Below are 21,642 nucleotides of genomic sequence, written 5' to 3'. Positions count from 1 at the left end.
TGTCTGGTAAGATAATATTTCTGTTTCTGGATTCAAATATAAGTTTGTTTATCAAATGCCTTTTACACATTACAGCATTAATCTATATAAAACTTTGTATTCGGAAATAGGTTCTGCCTGAGAAAGCAGGTTTTTGACTGCTAACAAGGTGCTAATATCCACACCACCACGCCGTACCTTTCTGCCAACTGACTTGGCTTGTATTTAATTAGACCACAAGATGTTGGACCGAGTATAGTGCAAGTTACATAAGTTTCACAATTTAGATCTCCTGATGTCAGTACCTTTCGTTACAGCAGAAACACCATCGGAATCATGGGAATAAAGGGAATCTTCAAAATGAAATGATGAAGAAAAACATTGATTCATTTGAAGAAAAAAATGAGAGAATTTCAGTTGTTTTAAAAGATGACACGTGCATTTTGCAGGTGTGTATTTGAAAGTAGACTCAGATGAAATTTTGAGTTTTTCTAATGGAAAGCACATTTTTTAGTGGGAGGGAGAGGAAAGGCTCAGCTATTTCAGATTCTTGGAAGAATCTTCAAAAGTTATGTGTAAAATATGAGAAAAAAAATAATAATTAGCTCCCATTGAAAAAGGGGTGAACTCCTTCATAAAATACTCCCCTGAAAGAACAAATCCCCTTCCACAGCTATGTAAAAACCACAATGGGTATAATAATATTCAGTGAGATGGTATGTGAGGAAACATTGCAATTTATATTTGGTAAATGTTGTGTCTATAAATTTTTTCAACCAGATTGTGCTAAACAAATGTAAATAAATATAAGGAAAAAACACCAGACTCAAATCAAGTGTACCAGGTATGTTGGGAACTGTTAGGTGGGAGGGAGGACACTTACTATGAGACAGGTTTTAGGGAGGTAACTGATGTGTCAGTTAAGCTGACATTGCTGTCACTGAATGCCAAACCAAGTCCCCAGACCGCCTCTCTGCTTCATGCTTGACTCCTCTTTTTATTCAGTGACCCCTAAATCATTAAGAGGCAAGTTTTAAACACAGGAACAGTCACAGATTTCCTTTTTTCAAAAGTTCAAAAGCTAGGCCCCCAACATTTTTAATTTATCACAGTACAACAAAACTCCTATTTTGACATTTCAGCATCTCTCAATTCTTTCTTCTAATAACCAGATCTCTACTTCCCAGTGAGAACTCCCTTGGAGGCCTATTGTACTGGGGTAATTATACATATATTATAGATGTTAGTCTAAGACTGTCTGAGCCTCAGCTTTCTCATTTGCAATGTAGAGATAACAATACTTCACTTTTTTTGTGTGTGACAATAAAAATTCAAGAACAATGTTAAGCCACTTAGTGAGGGCTAAATATCAGGTGCAATGCTAAGCATGTTATGATGTTATCTAATTTGATTTAATTCTTACAATGAGCCTATGATGAAGGTATTATTTATCTTCACTTTACAAAAAAATGAGGCTTAGAGAAATTAAGTAGCATGGTAAGCAGTAGAGGTGGCACTGGCACCTGGACTGCTTTACTTCCATGCCTGAGATTGTAACTAGCCCCTCTAGGAGGTCAAGGACCAAACACAGTATCTGGCACATAGGGTAGAGTCAGTGTTACTTCTCTAGCTTATGCTTTGTTTCATTTGGGGTGGTGCACACACATGATTTCTGCTGCCAAGATTTTGTTCCCTCTGTCCTTCCACCTGAAAAGTTTCTCTGTGATTCTTTGCCAATGAAATTCTACACAATTTGAAGGCTTGGCTCAAGTGACTTCTCATAGAGTTCTTCCTAATCACTGGGATATTGATCTTCTTTTTAAGTCATCTAGCTTTTACCAGTTACAGGTGTCATTTGGCAATGCCATGGTATGTTGTACTCTTACTTAACAATTTGCATCTGTCATTTTGCAACATTATAGGTTCACTTTGCAAGAAAAGTGATGGCATTTTGGAATGGTGAGAACACAGACTCAGGAGATAGAGTGCCTGGGTCTGAATTCCAGTTTTGCCATTTACTAGATGTGTGACTTTGGACAAATTACTTAACCTTCCTGTACCTTAGCCTCTTTGTCTATCAAATGGGCCTAATAATAAACACTGTTTAATCACAAATTTGCTGTGAGGATTAACTGAGTTAATATTTATTAGAAGTTAGATGCAAACATGACACGTAAGTGCTTTAATGGTGTTAGTTTGTTGAATAAATACATTTTCTTCATTGGATCTTTTTCAACAACTATGTAATGCTTACAGCATACTAGGTACAACAGATGTTTGTTGATTTATTAATTGGCCAGGTTTTTATTTACCTTTCCTCATGCATAATGAATTTGAATTTTCAATGACCTATTATGGAGAAGATATAGAGTTGGAGTTGAGGATTCAAGGCTGTCTGACCTCAAGGGGTTCAAAAATATAAAATACAAATATATGAGAAGTTATACTTCAGGGTTAATTAATTATTCAATATTATGTTTAATAATTATTAGTCAATATTATATTGAAATAACTGTATTGAATTATATACAAAATTATATTGAAATAATTGAATACTATAGCTTCATTCTAGTAACTGTGGTCAAGCTGCCTAGTACTTCTAGAAATAGAGCTCCTTGGCCAATATCTAAGCTCAATGAGGTTTACAATTGTCTTATTCTCCTCTATCATTCATTTTACATATATATAATTATATATATTATTAAATATATATTATATAAATATCATTTAGCATATTTTAAATATACTGTTATCCTCTTAAGGCTTAAATGCTTCTACTCATTTATTCAACATTTATTGAGTTTCAGGTTTTGTGCTAGGTGATGGGAATACTAAGTTCAATAAGACATATAACCTGTCTTTAGGGACTTGATAGTCAAGTGTTGGGGTCAGCAAACTACTGCCCACTCCAATTAAGCCTGCCACCTGTTTTTGTAAATAAAGTTTTATTGGAACATTGCCATGATTGTTCATTTACACATTGACTGTGGCTATGTTTGTGCTACTCTGACATTTTATGCTACAAAGTCAGAGAAAAGAGACCACATGGGCCACAAAGTCTAGAATATTTACTATTTGGGGTTTTACATAAAGGTTTGCAGATATGTGGTCTAGCGGAATGTACTGAAGCGTCTCTTTGAGGAGGATACCGTTTTGATTTCAGGGTTGCTAATTCTGAGGTTGGTAGTTATTCACAATTTCTGCAGAAAACTGGCACTTTAAAAAACTTGAGTGAAATAAGCAGTAGCTGTTGTCCAAAGCTTCTCAGATATGATTGTGCCTGGTCATCTAAGAAAAGTTAATGAAGAATGAATTATCATTCTGGGTTCTTTAAAGAGTTTGAAATAGTCGTTGCCCAAGTACTTGACTAATGCAGTTTCTAAGTAATAAGGATACCGTGTTAATATGGACCAGAAAAACCATGGCTGAACACTGTGGAACAGGAATCGTGGGACCCACGGCATTCTTTTTTATTTCAGAACTATTGTAAAAGCAGATTACATAGTATATACAATACCACTGCAAAGAATGTAATTTTTGAAGCATTTTAGATTTTATATATTAAAATAGAACTAATGAGTTTCTATTTAAATATACCCATAGAATCTAAATCTCAAAATGTTTTAATAGCCATATCATACATTTGAAAAGAAAATGCATAAACAAACTTTTCTACAGGGATTGTACAATATCTACTTTTCTCCTTGAATTCATGCTTTCACTTCCTGCACATGATTTTATTCTAATGTCTGAATTCTCATGTTTGAAAATCTTTTATTAGTTACTAGGTTATACCTCTCTTCAAAAAAAGTATATATTATAGATTTAACCATTTTTTTCTTCTGTGAACACAAGTTCTGAGTTAAAATTCCTTCTAGATTGAATTATTGTCATTATCACTAGAACACAATTGATAAAAATCACACACATATATTACAAATTTTATATTTATTAGGTCAGTGCAAAAGTTATGGTAGTTTTTGCTGAAGTAATGGCAACAACTGCAATAACTTTTGCATCAACCTAATACTAAATATAATAGTAAATATTAAAATAAAATTTACCTTTTAATGGACCAGAGCAAGGTTTTTTTCTTTCACTTAATTCTGCTACTTTTGCTTGACTATTATTTACTACTAGAATGTAATGGGGTTTCACATCGATTCTATTTATGTTTTGTTTTTAGGAATGCAAGTGTTGAAAAACTTATTCACATAAATATGCAAAGTGGAACTAATTTTGCCATAGCAATTGAACTCACTTCTTTAAACTCATTCTGAGATATATGCCTCAAATCACATAGCATTCACATAGCATTCTATTATCAAAAACTATTTTTAATGACCAATAACTGAGAATTTGAATACATCTTCCTTCAATTTCATTGAAAGTAAACTACCTGACTTGCAAAAGACGATTTTGCCCATTCATTAAAATCACTCATTTTCTCAACGTCAAAATCAATATTTCAAATTGTCTGTTTTTTACTGCAGTGGAAGTTTTCCACGTTGGGAACCATGTACATAATAAGATTTGAAATGAGTGAGAGAGTTCAATCTTTCTTTCGTGGAGTGGAAGTGAGATTATTGTAAAGGGGGAGGCAGAAAAGAGGAAGCAGCTTTCTCAGAGAATACACACAAAAAACTAAGGATCCTAAAATGATTCTATTCAGAAAACCTTCATATAGTCCTCGGGCAACATTTCTCAATCTCAACATTACGGGCATTTTGGACAGGATGGTTCTTTGCTTTGTGGGCTGTCCTCTATATTGCAGGATGCTTAACAGCATTCCTGACCTCTACCTATGGGACGTTAGTAGCATCTTCTTAGTTGTGACAACTCCACATTTTTCTAGATATTGTCATGTATCTCCTGCAGGGCAAAATCACTGCCTGTTTTGAATAACTGCATTAGGGGTGTTAGTACTAATGTATGAAGACTACTTTAGCAGTGAACATCATAATGAATTCTGCCCTATTAAATAGCAATGAGTTTGTAACAGTCTTATGAGCAAATTGAGATTCTTCATTTACCACAGAGTGTAGGAATATTTAAAGCATTCCCACAACTCTGCCAGTGGGAATCCATTCATCATTCATCTTATATTTTGTGAACTGGTATGTATGTGTTTGTATTCTTTAACATCCTTAGGAATTGCAGTCTTGCAGCTTTGTCAGGGGATAGATACAAGCTAGTTTAATAGACACAGATTGAAGGCAAGTGGACTAATTTTTCTGTATGAGTATCCTGATCTTTCCTCTAACATTTAAAATAAATTTCCCCAATTACGAGCCTTTAGAGACAAAAAGAGCAATATTAACCCACTGTTAAAGAATTTAACAAGGCAGAATTCTTCTTTTCTCAATGATGGAAAATGTTTTTTTAAATTCATCTTCTTATTATTATTATTATCACTTGTATTATTGCTATTTCTAGTACCTATTGTGAATTGTAATATATGATTCTCAAAAAGACCAGACTCTAAGGTCTTGAGAGTATGGGATGGAATTCTATTCACCTGTGTATCTTCAAAACTTAAGATAGTGTCTGGTGCATAATAGATCCTTGATGAATGTTGGATGATGAAGGAAAGAGTAGTTGTGCCAATATCAAATCGGTTAATTGCCATCAAACTTTCAACTTTAACCTTATCATCATACTAGATGACCTCAGGCAAACGGAAGAGCTAAAACACAATGAGTGAAAGATAAAGCATAGCCTTATTACTATGCCGGAGTAATTGAGCATTCATTCACTTTGACACTTTTAAAAAAAATTTTCTTTTGCTATATAGATGAGGGCTTGCTATGTTGCCTAGGCTGGTCTTGAACTCCTGGCCTAGACTTCTTACGCACCAGAACCACAGGCCTGAGCCACTGTGCCTCCCACACTTTGACACTTACAACTGATCTACAGAGACTCTGTGGGAAAATTTGAAAGGATAGAAAAAAAAAGAAGAAGAAGAAGAAAATAGTTTCTAAAATGTTAATATCAAGGGTTGATTTTTAACAGTTTTATGTTTTCTTCAATTGCTCTTTTATGGATTTTTATATAATTTAAGTCATATAGTACAAACAATTTTGCATTTTACTTATTTTTTGTTAGTCTTTATGCTTAGTGGTCAGGATAATGTCCTTTTTGCTCACCATTTTATCCTCGGTACCTAAAATAAATGATTAAGTACATGTAGATATTTAATGCTAGTGAAGTACATTGAATACATCACGAGTATATAATAGTATACACAGTGAATACACCTTACATGAAAGTATGTGGTAAAGAATATTACAACTAAGGTTTTCCTGTATATTGAAAACATCATGGTGAGGCTGCAATACGTTTTTAGGAACAGGTCTTTAGTTATAAAGTCTTTTCTGTGCTTTAGTTTAGTTCTTTGGAAAGATCCCAGAAGGTGAATTACTGGGCTAAAGAGTATGCTATTTTTAAGGGTTTAAGTTACAAGACTGTACCACTATAAATTCCTGCTACAGAATATGAGGGTGTCATCACAACTGCTATTGTTTGACAGGTGAAGATGCTACTCATTCTGTTTGCATTCTTTAATAAGTGAAGTTGAGCTCTTTTTTTCAAATGTTTATTAACCACGTATATTTCCTCCTTTTATAAATCAAATATTTATATTTTTGATTTGGTACAATTTTTTGAAGTGTGGAAACTGCATTTTAAAACTGTTTAAAAAGCGCTCTTTTATATTTTAGAGTTTTCTTTAGTCTGGCTACTCTGGGCACATTCCTATTCATACGTGTCCTGAGTATCTCAAAAGATTGCTGTGTGTGTCATTTAGACAGTGGCTACATAAGCTTATTGAGAACTATGAAGTACGAAACACAGGCAAGAGATTATTATAAATTTTAACTGCTATTACATTTGTAGAGATGAGACTGCGTCTGTCAGCTCCTCTCAGGTTTACATAGTTCCTCTCTTAAATGTTTTCAGAATTTTCCTTAAGAGCAGCTGCAGAACACAGACTGACAGAATTAGTGAATATGAAGAAACATACCACTATATCTAAAACAGAGCAAGCAAAGAAGATATTTTACATGCCGTGAAACAAAGAGGATCACCTGAGATAAGTGTGAAGTCTTTTCAACCTGATATTGTTAAACACAGTAGATACTAAGTATAAGATGAAGAAAACCCAATGTGGCTCATTTTCTTTCTAATAGCATCTGTGGTCAAATTGAGTCAAGTTGTGGGTGTCAGGACCATTCTATAATACGATCAGTTGGAGTCCTGCAGAATAAATGACAGGGTAGGGTTGGTATTTCAAGCTATGTTTTTTATAGTACAGTTTACATTAAAGAGGCCTGAAAAATCACTAACAGTAGACTAATAACTGTGCTTTAAAGAATTGCAAATAAACTTCATTTGAAAGCATAAAAATTAACCACATAAATGATAGCTTGATGTAAGGAATATTATGTTTCAGCCAAAATGCAAAACAAATTAAATTGCAATATTGTTAAGGAGGAGCAGAACTCTGCATTTCTTTAGAATTAATGTCAAATTTAATTGTTTTTTTTCTTTATAATGCTGGGCGCAATTAGACATGGCACCTTCTTAATGTTGTCAAGGTTCTTTCCTTAAGAAAACATCTTATGCTTGTACATGACATAGAAGGATGATAATAGGCCTTTGATATAAATAGTGTGTTGATGAGAGTTCCAGTCTCAATCAGACAAAATTAATTAAACTCAGGTGGATAAATGGTGGTATACTAGGCTATTAACATAGTTTTTTCATTGAAATGCTTATAGCTGAAGATAGAGAACCTTCCTCTTAACAGGCGTAAAAACTAGAGGAAAGAATTGACAAGCTGAGGGTCAAATGAGTGCATTCACATCACAAACTAAAAGTGTATGTTGGCTATTGAAGGAAGATAAATTTTTTTATTGTCTTCATAGCTATTTCTGACAAAATTGCTGCCTTAAAGTGGATACAGATTCTTAGTGAGGAAAAAGATCTATAAATATCCAATTTTTTCAAAATTTTGAAATCCATATAAAAGAAGATCTGTTTGTTTATAAAATTAAATATTTGGAACTTTCAAGGGAATAATTACGGAAAGATAAAAAATTTGCCACTTATACATTGAATTTGTTATTATTTTGACTAGACAGATCCAGTTTAGAATCTATAGATGTTTCCATAATACTTATTTTATTTTAGTTTTTCCTCAGATTGGTAAACGCCATTATCATTATTTTGGGAGTGAAAGCTGTGGAGTGCTATGGTTTACCCAAGGGGATCTTGTGATTAAATAATAGTTTTACTGTATTATTCTCTATTCTTTATGTGGTCAAAACACTGGTGAGAGTTGTGGTAACAAGTTTTATCTTAAGGGCCAGTGCTGGCCAAATGGTAGCAGAGGTTGCATTTGGACTTAGCAAGTATTAATGCCATGATTGATTAGGGATATCTACTATCAATACAGGGGTGGCAAAAAATAGTATGGCAAGAGAGAGAGAGAGCATAGATTAATAAAAATAGAACTGGATTTGGAGGCAGGAACCCTTGTTTCCAGTCAAATTTTGGTATTAGACTCTTTCAACAAATGTCATCGATTTTTCTCATTTAAGAAAACGGGACATAATTAATATTGAACATTTGAGAAATTCAAATGAAACAAATGTTATCTAAGGAATTCCTTAAGACTTTTATAAGAAATGTAGTTTTGTTGTGCTTGAGACTGTTGCCTTGGAGGGTATTGCTTCTTAGACATCATAAGTGTTCAATAGTTAAGATTCGCTGAGTTGCATTTAAACCTTCTTCACTATAGAAGGGGTCACCTACAACTCTGTCAGATATTTCCCTTTACTTTTAAAGCATTATTTTATTTTTTAAAAGTATGTTTTTTACTCTTAATCAGTACACAAATCAACCATGTTAGATAATCTTTCAAAAATCATTAATGAACATAAGGATACAGTACAATTTTGGTGGAAAAAATTCCAAATCAATTTATTTTATTACAAAAGAACACTTTCTAAAACCAATCACATAAATTTTAATTTATTCTGACATGAGCGACAGCCAGAACTTATCTTTGGTAATATTAGTAAACAAAGTAAAAACACAACTGGAAGGGTATTAATGCTCTCTGACTGGGATATTTCTGAGTTGTCCTTGGGATAATTTACTCCAAAAGCTCTTTTCCTTTGGTTCTTAACTTTTTTTTTAATCACAAAAATGAAAGTATATATGCAAGGATAAAAGTGCTTAGAATTAAGCTTATTAAAAAGTAGTCAGCATTTAAGTGGGAAAAAAAGTCAGCATATTGAACTGTTTGTTTTAAATTTAATTTTAGAGCAAACAGATTAATAAGTTGGGATCTTAAAAAATTCTAAATAATTTATTTAAAATATTTTATTTTTGTCAAAAACAAACTATTGCCAAGAAGCATGTACCTTAACGATATGATGTGTTTTTCCTGAACAAATGTTCCTCTATTCTACCAGACTGTGTGGCATTTGCTCATACTCAACAACTGTGGAAATTTGGAACAAGGTTTCTTCTCCTTTCTTTAAAAGTCTTTAATTCCTTTGCATGTGCCAGGCACAATTTATATACAAGTTAACAGGAAATGTTCTGTGTAATAATTTTATTATTTGTCCTGACAATGATAATGAAAGCCAGTTATTCGTTAGGAATTCAGTATGTCTAAGTTCTTGAAACTTGTGTGTTATTGTTTAGTTCTGGACTCTGGAATTCAGCAGCTGCTGGATGGTTAAATATGATTTGAGTGTTTATTCTGATTCAAGCTATATGATAAAATTTTTACTTTGGACACTTAGAATATGAGTTTTCATACTAATGCAAATTACAAACCCACATGAAGCCCTATGTGGTCCTTTCCTTGGACAGGTAAAATGACACTTTTTAAATGTAGCCTGTCAAATACAACTGGTTTCACTTATTTTCATTACACTAGGCAAATAAAAATAGTATGTCTGCGTTTCATGTTCTCAGAGCTAATTACCGGCAACAACACATTTAGATCCTATTTAATAAGATTGTCTTTAAATTGCTTTTTAATGGAAAAACCAAAATAGTGGTTTACTGTTTACTAAGTATGACGCATATTTACATAAAAGCTAGAGTAAAAACACTAGACTCACGTTATATGTAACACTTTAAGTAAAACGACTATTCTCCAAGGGTTTAGCCTCCATTCACCAACCAGAATAGTACACTGGCCCAGGCATAACATGAAGTGGTTGTATGTGTCCATTGTCACACAACCTAGGAACACCAGAGACAAATTGCAGTAAGGGGTGGGGGAATGAGTGTCCAGAAAACTGGTTGTCTTATTAAATAGCTGTGTAATCGAGGCTAGTAAAAGTTACAGGGCCCTTCCAAGCCTTTTTGGAAAAACCTCAGGAAATGGAATCATTCATGCAGTTCTTGAATTCTTCTATTTGCAAGAAAAAAACTGGAAGTACCACAGCCACTATGTTATATGGATATCGTTACAACAGAAGGGCACAATTCCTTCGTCTAATATATTCTATGAATACTCAGCATTTAAAACAATTATTTATGTTTCAAGACTTAAAAGGTATGACTGTGTGGTCTTGCCCACTATGTGGAAATTTGAAGATGAGATTCATGCTAATGCAGGGGGTTATGGCCAAGAGTGACAATTTGGCTGCTTGCAAGTTTCAAATGGAGGCATTTGCTTATGTGAGTTTATCCCAGCTCAGAGCCTCTTTTTCAGCTTGTGGTCTCAGACATTTGATTTTACCAGCGTTTCACAGTAGATCAGACATTAGTATGAGGACCCATGTTAACTCAGTTCACAAGAGCCAATGTCTAAGACCAGAATGACAAACTATCCTTTCGAAATGACAGAGCTTTAACTGAGGACTGTAGTGGACACTTTTCCCAGCCTGATCAGCAACTCACTCACACTGCTGGGGTGGAACCGGCTAATATTTGCCTCTCACACTCAGGTTTTTATTACTAAGAGTCTCCAGAATTTTCCTTCTTTAAATATGCTGAAGAAAGAGAATAGCTCAAAAGTCAGCAAGAACACTATGTGTTGACTTTATAACTTAATTTTCAGGGTACAGTGTTATATCCAAGTATGTGGAATGGGAGAGTTTAAAGAACATCACTGTGGCCCTCAGATATGGCCTACGTGCTCTATTACTTCAGTGGATTTTATTCTACTTGGTATCTAGTAATCTAAGATACTCTCCAGAGCAGATATCACTACTTTCAGATCATAGCTTGAACATTAAAGAAAATGAAACTCAATATATATCCGCCATTTCCCTTTTTAAAAAATAAATAAGAATTTTCCTTATAAAAACAAATGTATATGGATATTATAAAGTATTTTTACGTTTTCTTTTTCTTGGTGATACTTTTAAAAAAACAAACTATACCCTCTTCCTTACACTGATATTCATCTCACCTTCAATATATTTTCTTTTTGTAATTTAAAAAATTACCTTAAAGGACTTTTTTTTTCAATTGTCACTTAAGAATAATTTTACTACTAAAAGTTTTGAGAGGAGTACTATTATTTGTGCTACATCAGATTATGTTCTTTTTGGGATAGTTCTACTATAAACTCAATTTCACATAACACCAACTATATAAGGCAACTGGGGAGTACAACTAACAGTAATTTAATAGACCTCATTTACGATGAACAAATTAACCCAAAGAGGGAGTTCTACTTTACTTATCTTTAGAGGCCTATCTCAAACATCACTTCCCCTTTGAGAGCTAGTCCGACTTTCTGGTAGCGTCCTTGCCATGTTCCATTGTGCTTTCTCTTTGATCCTAGCTTCGACTATACAGATGACTGTGCTTTATCAACCTGAGCATCCCTGGGGTTCAGGCCTGTACCTTACTTTGGGTGGATGTATCCAATAAGTCTTTAGTAAATAAATATGTGAGTCACATACATTTCTTTTTATATATATGACTGTAAAAGATGACATCATCTTTGAGCTTATTCCTTTTAAAATTAAAACTGAAATATTTTGGGGAAGATGGTATCATTCTTGTACTTGAGAGTATAACTTAATTTGGGCTCCTAAAAATGAGTTGATCAATGAGCTTGACAAAGTTTTCAGAACAGATGAGAATCAAGCTTAGTTGGTTTCAGATAAGGAGAGACATTTGTATTTGAAAATATTAAAACAAAACAAAACAAAATAAAGCTGGTCAGAAAATTAAAATTAAATAAATCTACATTTTTTGCAGCTAATAATACTCATTTATTTCATGCCAAGTTCTGGTTATAAATGCCAAGGCCTTTTTAAAAAGCTCTTGCTGTTTCTTTTTTAAGGATAATTTTGTGCTTAAATTCAGAATACCATTTGTACATCTAATTCAGTCCTAAAATATTGTATATCTCTGGTTGTCACATGATTACAACATAATCTAGTGAAATTCAGTTAATGGTGTAGCAGTCTTTAAAAGAAGAATTCTATATTGAGCAATTGAGTGAGAATTTTTTAAATACACAATTTAAAATTAATTTATTGCAATATTTATTGAAAAAAGCTTTACTATGAGGTAAACTATGTAAGAGTTTTCTTTAAGTGTCCCGAGTTTTTCATATACTCTACAGTGCCAAGATATTTGGTTCATATGAGCACAAAGTAATAAGTAGGGTAGTAAGAAAAGCATAATTTAGTAAACAACCAGATTAATTTGATCTTTCTTTACTGATGTCCGTGATTCCCCTAAATTGGAGAAATATAAGCCAGGACCACATGATATCATAACTAATCACACAAAAAATGACATTAATAAATACCCATTCTAGTAATTTTAATGTCAGCATACCCAGCCAGTTAATAAAATATTTACTACGCAGAGGTGAACATGCTTAAGTCAAAGCAAATTACTTTTGTTCTTTTATAAGAGCATATTTTTGAGTAAGATTTTAGCCTCATATTTTGGCAGAGGCAAGATGTTCGGTTTGGGTTTTGTAAAAACTTGCCTGTATCAAGAATATCCTAATGTAAATTTAACACAAAATGTATCATTTAATTATTACTATAAAGTTGTAATCTATTTACAAAATTTATAAAATAACTACTAACCAAGCAGCATGCATGACATATTGAGTATAAAATACTGTACCTTCTAAGTGTTATTTTTTAATGTTTTAAATGCTTACTATGCAAGGTGTACAACAACGTGGGCAGAATATTATTGAATAATTCTCGCTCCTCAGATATGCACTAATAAATTTGCACTTATTACAGAGCCACCAAATCTGGGACTTGAGATATTAATGGCCACATAGATATATTTTAGAGGTTACCTGAGCAAGCCAAAAATCTAGGTGGTTTGAAATATACAATAATTTTGTCACATTATGATCATAATATTTCCTTTCATAAGAATCTACCCCCAGTGCCATTAGTTAACCACATGGTTATTATATGTAGCTTGATTCACTATAAATGCCGTTATAACACCTGTGGTTTCCCTCATTAAGAATTGAATGCATGGGGTCAGGGGTTGAAAGGGCAGCATATGCGCTATGAAAGAACTAGTTAACACAGCCTATTATATTGGTGCACTGGTAAATCTCATTTCTATTCATCAGATGATTAGTTCAATCAATATTTATTCCTCTATGCTTCCTTTGTCTTGTGCTACAAAGGAAACATCCTTCAAATTCATGGCATAAACCTTGTTATCTATGAATTTGTTGCTTAATTTGAGAGGGAATATTTTATTTACTTGGCAGTCCTGAATTCTTTGATTCCCTTTCCCTCTAATTATCATTAGGTAGTATAATGGAGTTTTGTGTAGATTATTTATAAATAGATGTTATTAACAGTTTCTTTTTTATGAGACTCTAGTACCACGTGTATTCATATCTTCCCTTTGAATGCTCTGGAAAGTTGCTTCTGTTTCTCTAAATATGTTTGAGTTTGGAAGTCTGGATTGTGAAAGCAAAGATAAGAATGATTTTCTCTCTCAAATATTCATTCTTCTTGTCTGAGTGGGTGGTTATAGGCACATACATATACATATTGCGTATCAGTGTGTATCAACAGACGCCTCCAAAGACTGCTATTATCTGCTGGGGATTCTGTTAAGTCAGAGATTCTATTCAAAGTAAGATAAATATTTGCAAAAAGCTGTAATTGGAAGATGATTAAAAAATTACAGGAATAATACTTTTTGTTTAGAGTGCTTATTTCATCAAAGGTCATCATTCATTATATCACAAAAGATTTATTTCATTAGTCGGCTTGATTTCTATCCTTTAGATAAGAATAGATAGAATAACAGAACTACATCTAGAATAAAAAACATACATTAACTATTAAGCACAATTTCCATTTCTAATATTTACTTTTCTATATATTTTAACATCACAATAAATGTTTTGTTAATGTTAATTAAACTAATGCCAATATAAATGAAGCCTTTACTTTTTTTTATCTTTGTAGAATAAACACAGAAATAGTTTAGTCTAAAGAAATTATCCTCTCATATTATTACAATGTCACCTCAATCACTAATAACTTTTGCACTCACAACGTATGTGCTCATGAACCTTTGATGTGTTTCAATTTGGCCAGAATTTGACAGTCTTCACTTTGGAATTAATTCTTATTTCCTAATATGTTTACTTGTAAGGCTTAAATTTCACCAATGCACAGTGGCACTGATATTATTGTTCACAATTTTAAGCCTCACTTTATATACAAATTTGCAGAATCCCAGCAGACCCATACATATATAATTTTTTAACTAATGATTTTTAAAGTTATAATGTTAAACTATTAATTGAATGCTATAATATGTACTTTAAATTAGAGGTATATTATTCATTGCAATGGAATAATCTAGTAATGTGCTGTGATTTATACTTTTATATCTTAGAACTACTGTAATGAGAGGTCTAAAAACCATATAGGCCGTCTTGTATTTCTAAAAGGTGAATACAGTTTTATAAAAGGTGATGTCATAGCTGAAAAAGCAATTTACTTATCTTTTTATGTAGAAAAGCTTTGTGTATCAAATCATATTAAATCCCTATTGACAATTGTGTATACACTACTTTTGGGGGAAAAAGTAGGTATTATGAGATTTAAATGTCATTTTCATGAAGACCAACCCAAAAACTTTGTAAATTTTTGGTGTAATAAAATTTTTGTTCCTGTAAAATTAGGTTTCATGGCTTGGAAACACTTCGTTTAAAATATAATCTATGCAAATACACTCCTGAATAGTTGTTTTTATGGCTGATCATAGTTCGGTGTTATCAAATTGCTGCCAGAATAAGTAAATGTTAACATTCATATTTGGTTAAGAGTATAAAATAATGTTTTTATGTATGTTAAATGATCACATAAACCACTTTAATAATGATGCAAAAACTCATCTTTTAGGGATTCTCTAATGAGCAAAAGCTATATTGTGGTTGACAGAAAATCCAAAGATTAGTAAGTTTTAAGTAAATGTCAACAAAGGAGTTTTAATTGTGTGTCCCTCAGGTTTATAAAGTTTGCTGCTCAATTTCTTCATCTACATTTTCCTCCTGGTTTCCCAATTTCTGATTGTTAGAAAATATTGAAAAGTAAAAGCCTTGGTGGTAACAATACCTATCCCAGAAGTCCAGTATGTCAAGCACTCCTGTGTCATAATACTTGTTACAAACTCACCCATGATGCTGGGGGAGGAAGGAGGACAGAGTCACTAGAAGGTACCATTTAAGAAAATATTTTATTTTTATGGCTATATATTATTTCATCAATACTTGAAATACAGCTTCAGAATTTCCTTTTAAACTGTTTGAATAATTACGTTTCTTGGAATGAAGACAGAGTACTGATGATTACTTAATGAGCAATTATTAATGGACTACTAACAGAGATGTCCTTCCAGCAATGTTTTTTTAATTGCGGGAGGTGGAATGTTGGTTAGAAATATTTAATTGGAACTTGTGGAGGAAATTAAGAGAGACAACTTGTTTAGGAAATCTAAAGGCTCTGCCAGCAGGACATTCAGAGCTCCATACTTCTGAAGGGCTGCCATACCTCTAAAAGCAAGCCGCCTCTTTTCTAAAGTTTAGCACTTAGTAAAAATTAACTACCTGCAAATAAGAGAGGAATACTAGACTTTAAAAAAGCCAGACCCAATCCTTGTTTATAGCAAGCATAAAACCAGATTTCTAATCCGCCCTAGCGACAATCACCTATTGATTGCGACGACATCTGTGCCCCTGTTTTTGGAAGCGGGGTTTTCCGTGGAGGCAGGACTGAAAACTCCACTTCCGCGCCTCTGTGTAATAAACAGCCCACAGATCTTTCAAGAAGGACCCTTGAAACCCACACCTCAGCTCACTTCTTTCTCACCTAGTGATGGGCCCAATTAAAGGTCCTCCCTTCTGCCTTCAGAAGTTATTCCTTTCAGTAGTGAAATCTACGGAGAAGCCTGTCTGAACTTCTGTGGTACCCTCTCACAGACAAAGGATGAAAGGCTTTGTGCGCCACCAAATACAACCTCCTCCGCCCCAGGCCAGAGTAAGCCACCGCGCTGTGTCCGGGACTCAGTTCAGCCGTGGGGCAGGACAAGGACGTCAAAGATCAGGGACTCTTAACCCCTTTCTTTCCCCGTAGCTTCCCTGGGGATAAAGTCTCTTAAACGCCCTAGGCGGGGGAGGAGTTGGGGGGGTGGGAATAGGTTTGCTGGATTGGCCCCGAAGGAGACCACTGAATCCCAGATCACCTTTCCATCGCGCAAAGCGCCCTGATTCAGGACAGTTGTCAGCTGCAAACTGTGGAGCCCAGGCGCTAACTAGGACCACCTGGGAATGGAAAGCGCGCGCGTGTGGATGAGGGAAATGGAGTGGGCCCACGGTAAAGCCCAGGTCTAAAACCGTCCCTCTCCCGACAGAGGGTGCTTAGGAGCCCCGCACGAGCGAAAGCTGATTCTTTTCCCGCTTTCACTTCTCAAGTTCACTCTCAAGTTCAACCCCCAACTCCACAAGACGTCAGAGTAGCCTGGATCTTTTCTGAATCCCATTCTTATGGAACAGCCTCTCATACTGCGGAAGGGCACTGTCCGGAGATAATATGAAGAGGTAGTAAAGAAAGACACTAGGGGTCAGGAAAGGGCAACCAGGAAGGGCGATAGAGCGACCTGGCCATCTTTTAAGCTTACATTTTCTCCAGCGCGTTCCCCTAAGGCCGCCTGAGAGCTGCCTCAAATTAGAAGTTGTAAGGGGTCCTCGGACGCCTGGCTAGGCTGGCGCTCTCTGGGATAGGTCTGTGGGCTTAAACTGGTTTTCTCAAGGTAAGCATGAGGACCAGCGCCTGGCTTTCAATCCTTCCAGCTTCTGGAGTCCTCAAAGAGACCGCCGTGGCGAACTGGGACAATCATCTGCAAACTGCTCCTTCAGGAGAGGCTAGATCAAGCTACAACCCACCCCCACCCCGCGCCGCACTCCATTCTACCATGTAAGGAGTGAGCGGCTTTTATGCCCTAGGTCCTAGTGCCGGGTCCGAATTGAGATGGAGCATGGTTTCCAAGAAAGTATGAACCCAGCCACAGGGGGAAAGTTAGAAGGGAAGAAGTGGAGGGACGAACTGGCAGCCCCAGACTGGGACGGGTGAAACCGAAAGAATGGATGGGATGGTGAGATGGGCTAGAAAAGAAAAACAGAAGACTGGGCGTCTCTTACTAAGCCAAGGTTCTCTGCTCGCCAATTGCCCAAGTATAGTTTCTTGAAAGAATTTAGACAGTGGAGCATGTAACCAACCCCCAACCGGTACAATCAGCTGGAGCCAGCGCGCACACACACGGGTGCCCCACTCCCAGCGAGCCGGCCAATCAAGACCATCCCATCAGGACGTCCTTGTTTCTTATCTACAGTCAACCCCCTCCCCCATGGACAATCTCTCTCCGTTCCTTCTTCTCCTTCCCTTTCCTGACACATCTCAGCGTCCAGTCAGCAAACCCTTGAGTTCAGGCTCGGGGCTTACCGCGTGCGGGAGGGAGTGGGAGTGAGACCCGCTGCCTCCTGGGGTGCTCCTCGAGGGGAACGGGGGGAGTGGGTGGGAAAGGATCACAGTCAGTGGAAGGAGGAGACCAGTGATTGTATCCCAACTCTCCCAAGTGCTCCCTGCCTAGACCACCTCTCTCCGAGTCTGGGATGCAGGAAGGTCTGGAGCTGGCCGTTACTAACTTTCGGTTGTCAAGACCCAGGGGTACTTGAGAAGGATAGAGAAGAACCCCCGATGAACAGCGGTGTGGCCAGGAAGAGAGACTGGGGGTGGGGGTGGGTGCCCAGAGCTTGCACAGATCCCCATGTCAGGCGGACACCTGCCTGGCTCTTCAGTAAAAGAGTGAAGAAAGGCCGAGCACAGCGCGAAGGAAACCTGAGGTCTCCGGCAAGGCAGGAGAGGAGACCAAGTGACTCCCCGAAACCCACCCGCCAGCCCTTCGAGAGGCCCAGAGTTCAGCCGGAGCAGGTGGAACGCTACAGTCCCTGGCGCGCATCCCCACAGACCCCAGCTCGCCCGGGGGTTCCGCCGCCGCCAACGCCTGCGACTGCGAGGGTCCTGGCCCGAGGGTGCACCAGCACCTCCTTCCACTACTGGCCCTTTATCTGACAAAAGAGCCGGAGCCCATGGCTCTCTGGCCGTGAGTAGTGTGGCCTTTCCAAGCCTCCAGAACTTTCTCATTACAACTTTTCCAGGGTCGCACTACTCCCTGGGCCGCGCGGGCTCGGGCACGAGGACCTGGCCAGGGCGCAGCGCAGGCACGAAGGCGCGCGCCAGAGAACTAACTGTTCCCTCAGCCGCATCCAGCCTCGCAGCACTGCTCTTCTGCTTGCTATTCCTGCGAAGGGACATGCCTGCTGGCCAGGACGCTAGTGGGCCTCGTAATCTGGCGAGTGTGTGCCCGCGCGTGTCCACCCTGCCCCCGGCCGGTGCGCCCCGCGCGCCCAACCCCGGCCGGCGACCACTGCGCGCGGGGCACTTCCAAACTGCTCCTGTCCAGAGGCATCCCTCTCTCGGCTTTCTCCATCCCGCGTCCGCTTCCGCACCCGAGAGCGACAAGCAAAAATGATGCAGTGCAACTCAAGGACTGGTAGGAACCAAGTAGCCTGTCTCCCCTCTCCAAAAAAGCGCCCTCCCGCGTCCCTCCAGAACTCCCGAAAGGCATCAACACCTTCCCACAACTTTCTACGCCCAGGCCATTTGCAGCCCCACCTGCGAAAGCGAATTCGGGAAACTGCGCCTGGACAACCTCTTTCCCCTTAGACTGGGTGCCCTCCCCTCCCCCATCTCCCCGTCTGGCTGGAGTTGGCCGGACTCGGGGAGCCTCGGTGCCTGCAGACTCGCTTACCTCGCATGGTGTGGCCGCTCTCCCGCTCCGCGTAGTCATGAAGCTGCTCCCAGCCCGAACCCTGGAGAGCCCAAAAATCCCGCTCAGCACGAGTGAAGAAGGTGGTCGGCGAAGAGCTGCGCTGCCGAGAAAACCATCCCTTTAGGCGGACGCCGTGGCCGCAGGGTGACGTTTGCCGTCGCCGCCGCTATGTTAACAGTTTTGATGTTGGTGGTGACTGTTTTGATGATTGTTTGTTTGTTTGTTTGTTTTCAGGAAGGGTGAAAAAAAATGTTCTGGCTGTCTGGTGCCTGGGTTTTGTTTTGGTTTTGTTTTTCTTTTTCTTTCTCTCCAATGTGCTTGCTTTTTAAAAATGCCACCGCCTCCGGCTCAGAAGATTTCTTTTGTGATCACTTGGACTGAGGAGGAGGAGGAAGGGCAGCAGCAGGAGGAGGAGTTGGTGGTGGTTTTGTTAGTTACAAAGAAGAGGGAGAAGGAGCAAGGGGGAAAAAAGGAAACAGAAAGAAAAGAAAGAAAGGCGGTGTGGATGGCAGAGCATGTGCGTTTTCACATGACATCTGTGCCTGTTAGCGGATCCACAATGTGAATTTTCACTGTTCAGTTACAGGGAGGAAGGGAGCAGCGAGAGAGAAAGAGAGGGGAGAGATGGAGAGAAAGCGCTGAGAGGGGCTTATACGCGAGGGCGGGCTTGGCCGCGACTTCCAGGCCCCGCCTGCTGTCAGCGCAGCCGCCAATCAGCGCCCAGCAGCGCCTGGAGAGGCTGGGACCGCCGGGAGGGGATGCGGTGGAGGCGGGGGGTGGGGCGGGGGCTGGGGACGAGGGATTCCGAGGCGGCCGGGGCTGCGACTGGGAATTGGAGACTGTCCGAACTGGGCAGAGGAGAAGGGCCGACTGGGAAAGTCGGGCAGATCCGCAGGTGACAGGCACTTCCGATTGCAGCAGAGAAGGGGACACTGATCACGGAAAACCTTCGGAGGCAAGAGACGCGGGGCTCCCCGGGTTTCACGTTCGGTCCCTCTCTCGCAACCCCCACGGGCCCAGCAGAGTTAGTTTTGAATTTATGGCAGAGCTTTGCCGAGCGCTGTTTGGGTAAACTTCGGTCTCCGGCAGGGGTTTCCGTGGGCAGGTGGTTTGGGTGTTGGTGGTAAAATAATGCAAACCAACTTCCATCACTTTTAGCATAACTAAAATGCAGTCCCATGCAAGTAGCTATCCCCTTCCTTTAAAAACGTCTGTCAGATGCTCCCTGACCCTCTTCTAAAAAAAAAAAAAAAAAAAAAAAAAAAAAAAAAAAAAAAAAATTCGTGTATGTGTTCTTTTGTCAGGGAAATTGATTTTTATTAGCATTTGGAGAATCCCATGGAGAGATGGACTACAGGACTGAAGGAAAATAGCTCAAACTGGCGGTGTAGCCACCTTACTAATTCAAGAGAAATGGCTGTTGCTAGAAGGTGTGATTGCAGGGTGCTCTTAGAAAGGTTTTAAAAGGAAGACATTGTTAACTTTAGTTGCTATCAGAAGACATTTACCCTAGTTAGATTGGTAACTGAACATAGATCAACTTATTTGTATTCTTTAGGTGAAAATTGTCATCTATGACCATTTATTTGTATTCTGATAAAAATCTAATACATATATCAAAACTTCCTTTGCAAGTTTTTCCTCCTTAGTTGACAAAATAAGCATATAAATGATTACATCTACTTCCTTCCCAATAGTAGGGAACTTCTTAAATACTTGTGTTAATTGAACACCCTAAAAGATTGGGAGGTGAAAACTTTTGCCTCATTCACTCGGTCTTGAGGCTGGGAGATGTCTACTCATTAGCATACCTGTTGGCACAGCAGGCCTCATCATTACTTAAGTATCCAAATAATTTGATTTTTCACTGGTATTTATTCATGATATGTCATATAACACAAAGTACAATGTAGAATTGGCAGTTATTTAGTTAATTAGGTCACTCTACACTGCTGAGTAGTTTTTTCCTTCCTGATTAAATAAAAAATGAATTATCTGCTGAATTTTCACCAGTGTGTAAATTGACGTAGCCCTGCTATATGCCATCCCATTTGCAAACCAATGTGTGATTTAGGAAAATTTTAGTATTAAGAGTGAAAGTTGATTGAGTCATTAATTAAATGAAATGAACAAAAGGAAGTTACTGTTCAGAATAGTTATTCCTTTATAAATACCTTTCTCCTAGAATTGTAATTGACACAGTCGTTAATCTTTTAAGATAATATTTAAGGCTCCCTGGTTTTATCATTTTTAATCAAGTAAAATACATTCATCATA

General features: G+C 37.8%; 1 protein-coding gene across 1 annotated transcript in view; it reads right to left on the bottom strand.

Annotated features, from left to right (window-relative positions):
* The window catches only part of RORB (RAR related orphan receptor B), a 196,019-nt gene extending 175,987 nt beyond the window's left edge, over window positions 1-20,032 (bottom strand). The window contains exon 1 of the mRNA XM_050761474.1: window positions 19,345-20,032. Within this exon, the coding sequence (XP_050617431.1) occupies window positions 19,345-19,351 (7 nt within the window). The 5' untranslated portion in view covers window positions 19,352-20,032. The remainder of the gene's footprint in view (window positions 1-19,344) is intronic.
* Window positions 20,033-21,642: the final 1,610 nt, after the last annotated feature.

The sequence above is a fragment of the Macaca thibetana genome, chromosome 15 (genome assembly GCF_024542745.1).
Source record: "Macaca thibetana thibetana isolate TM-01 chromosome 15, ASM2454274v1, whole genome shotgun sequence".
Lineage (NCBI taxonomy): Eukaryota > Metazoa > Chordata > Mammalia > Primates > Cercopithecidae > Macaca > Macaca thibetana.
The sequence above is the reverse complement of the archived record's forward strand: the minus strand, read 5'-3'. Positions and strand labels throughout refer to the sequence as shown.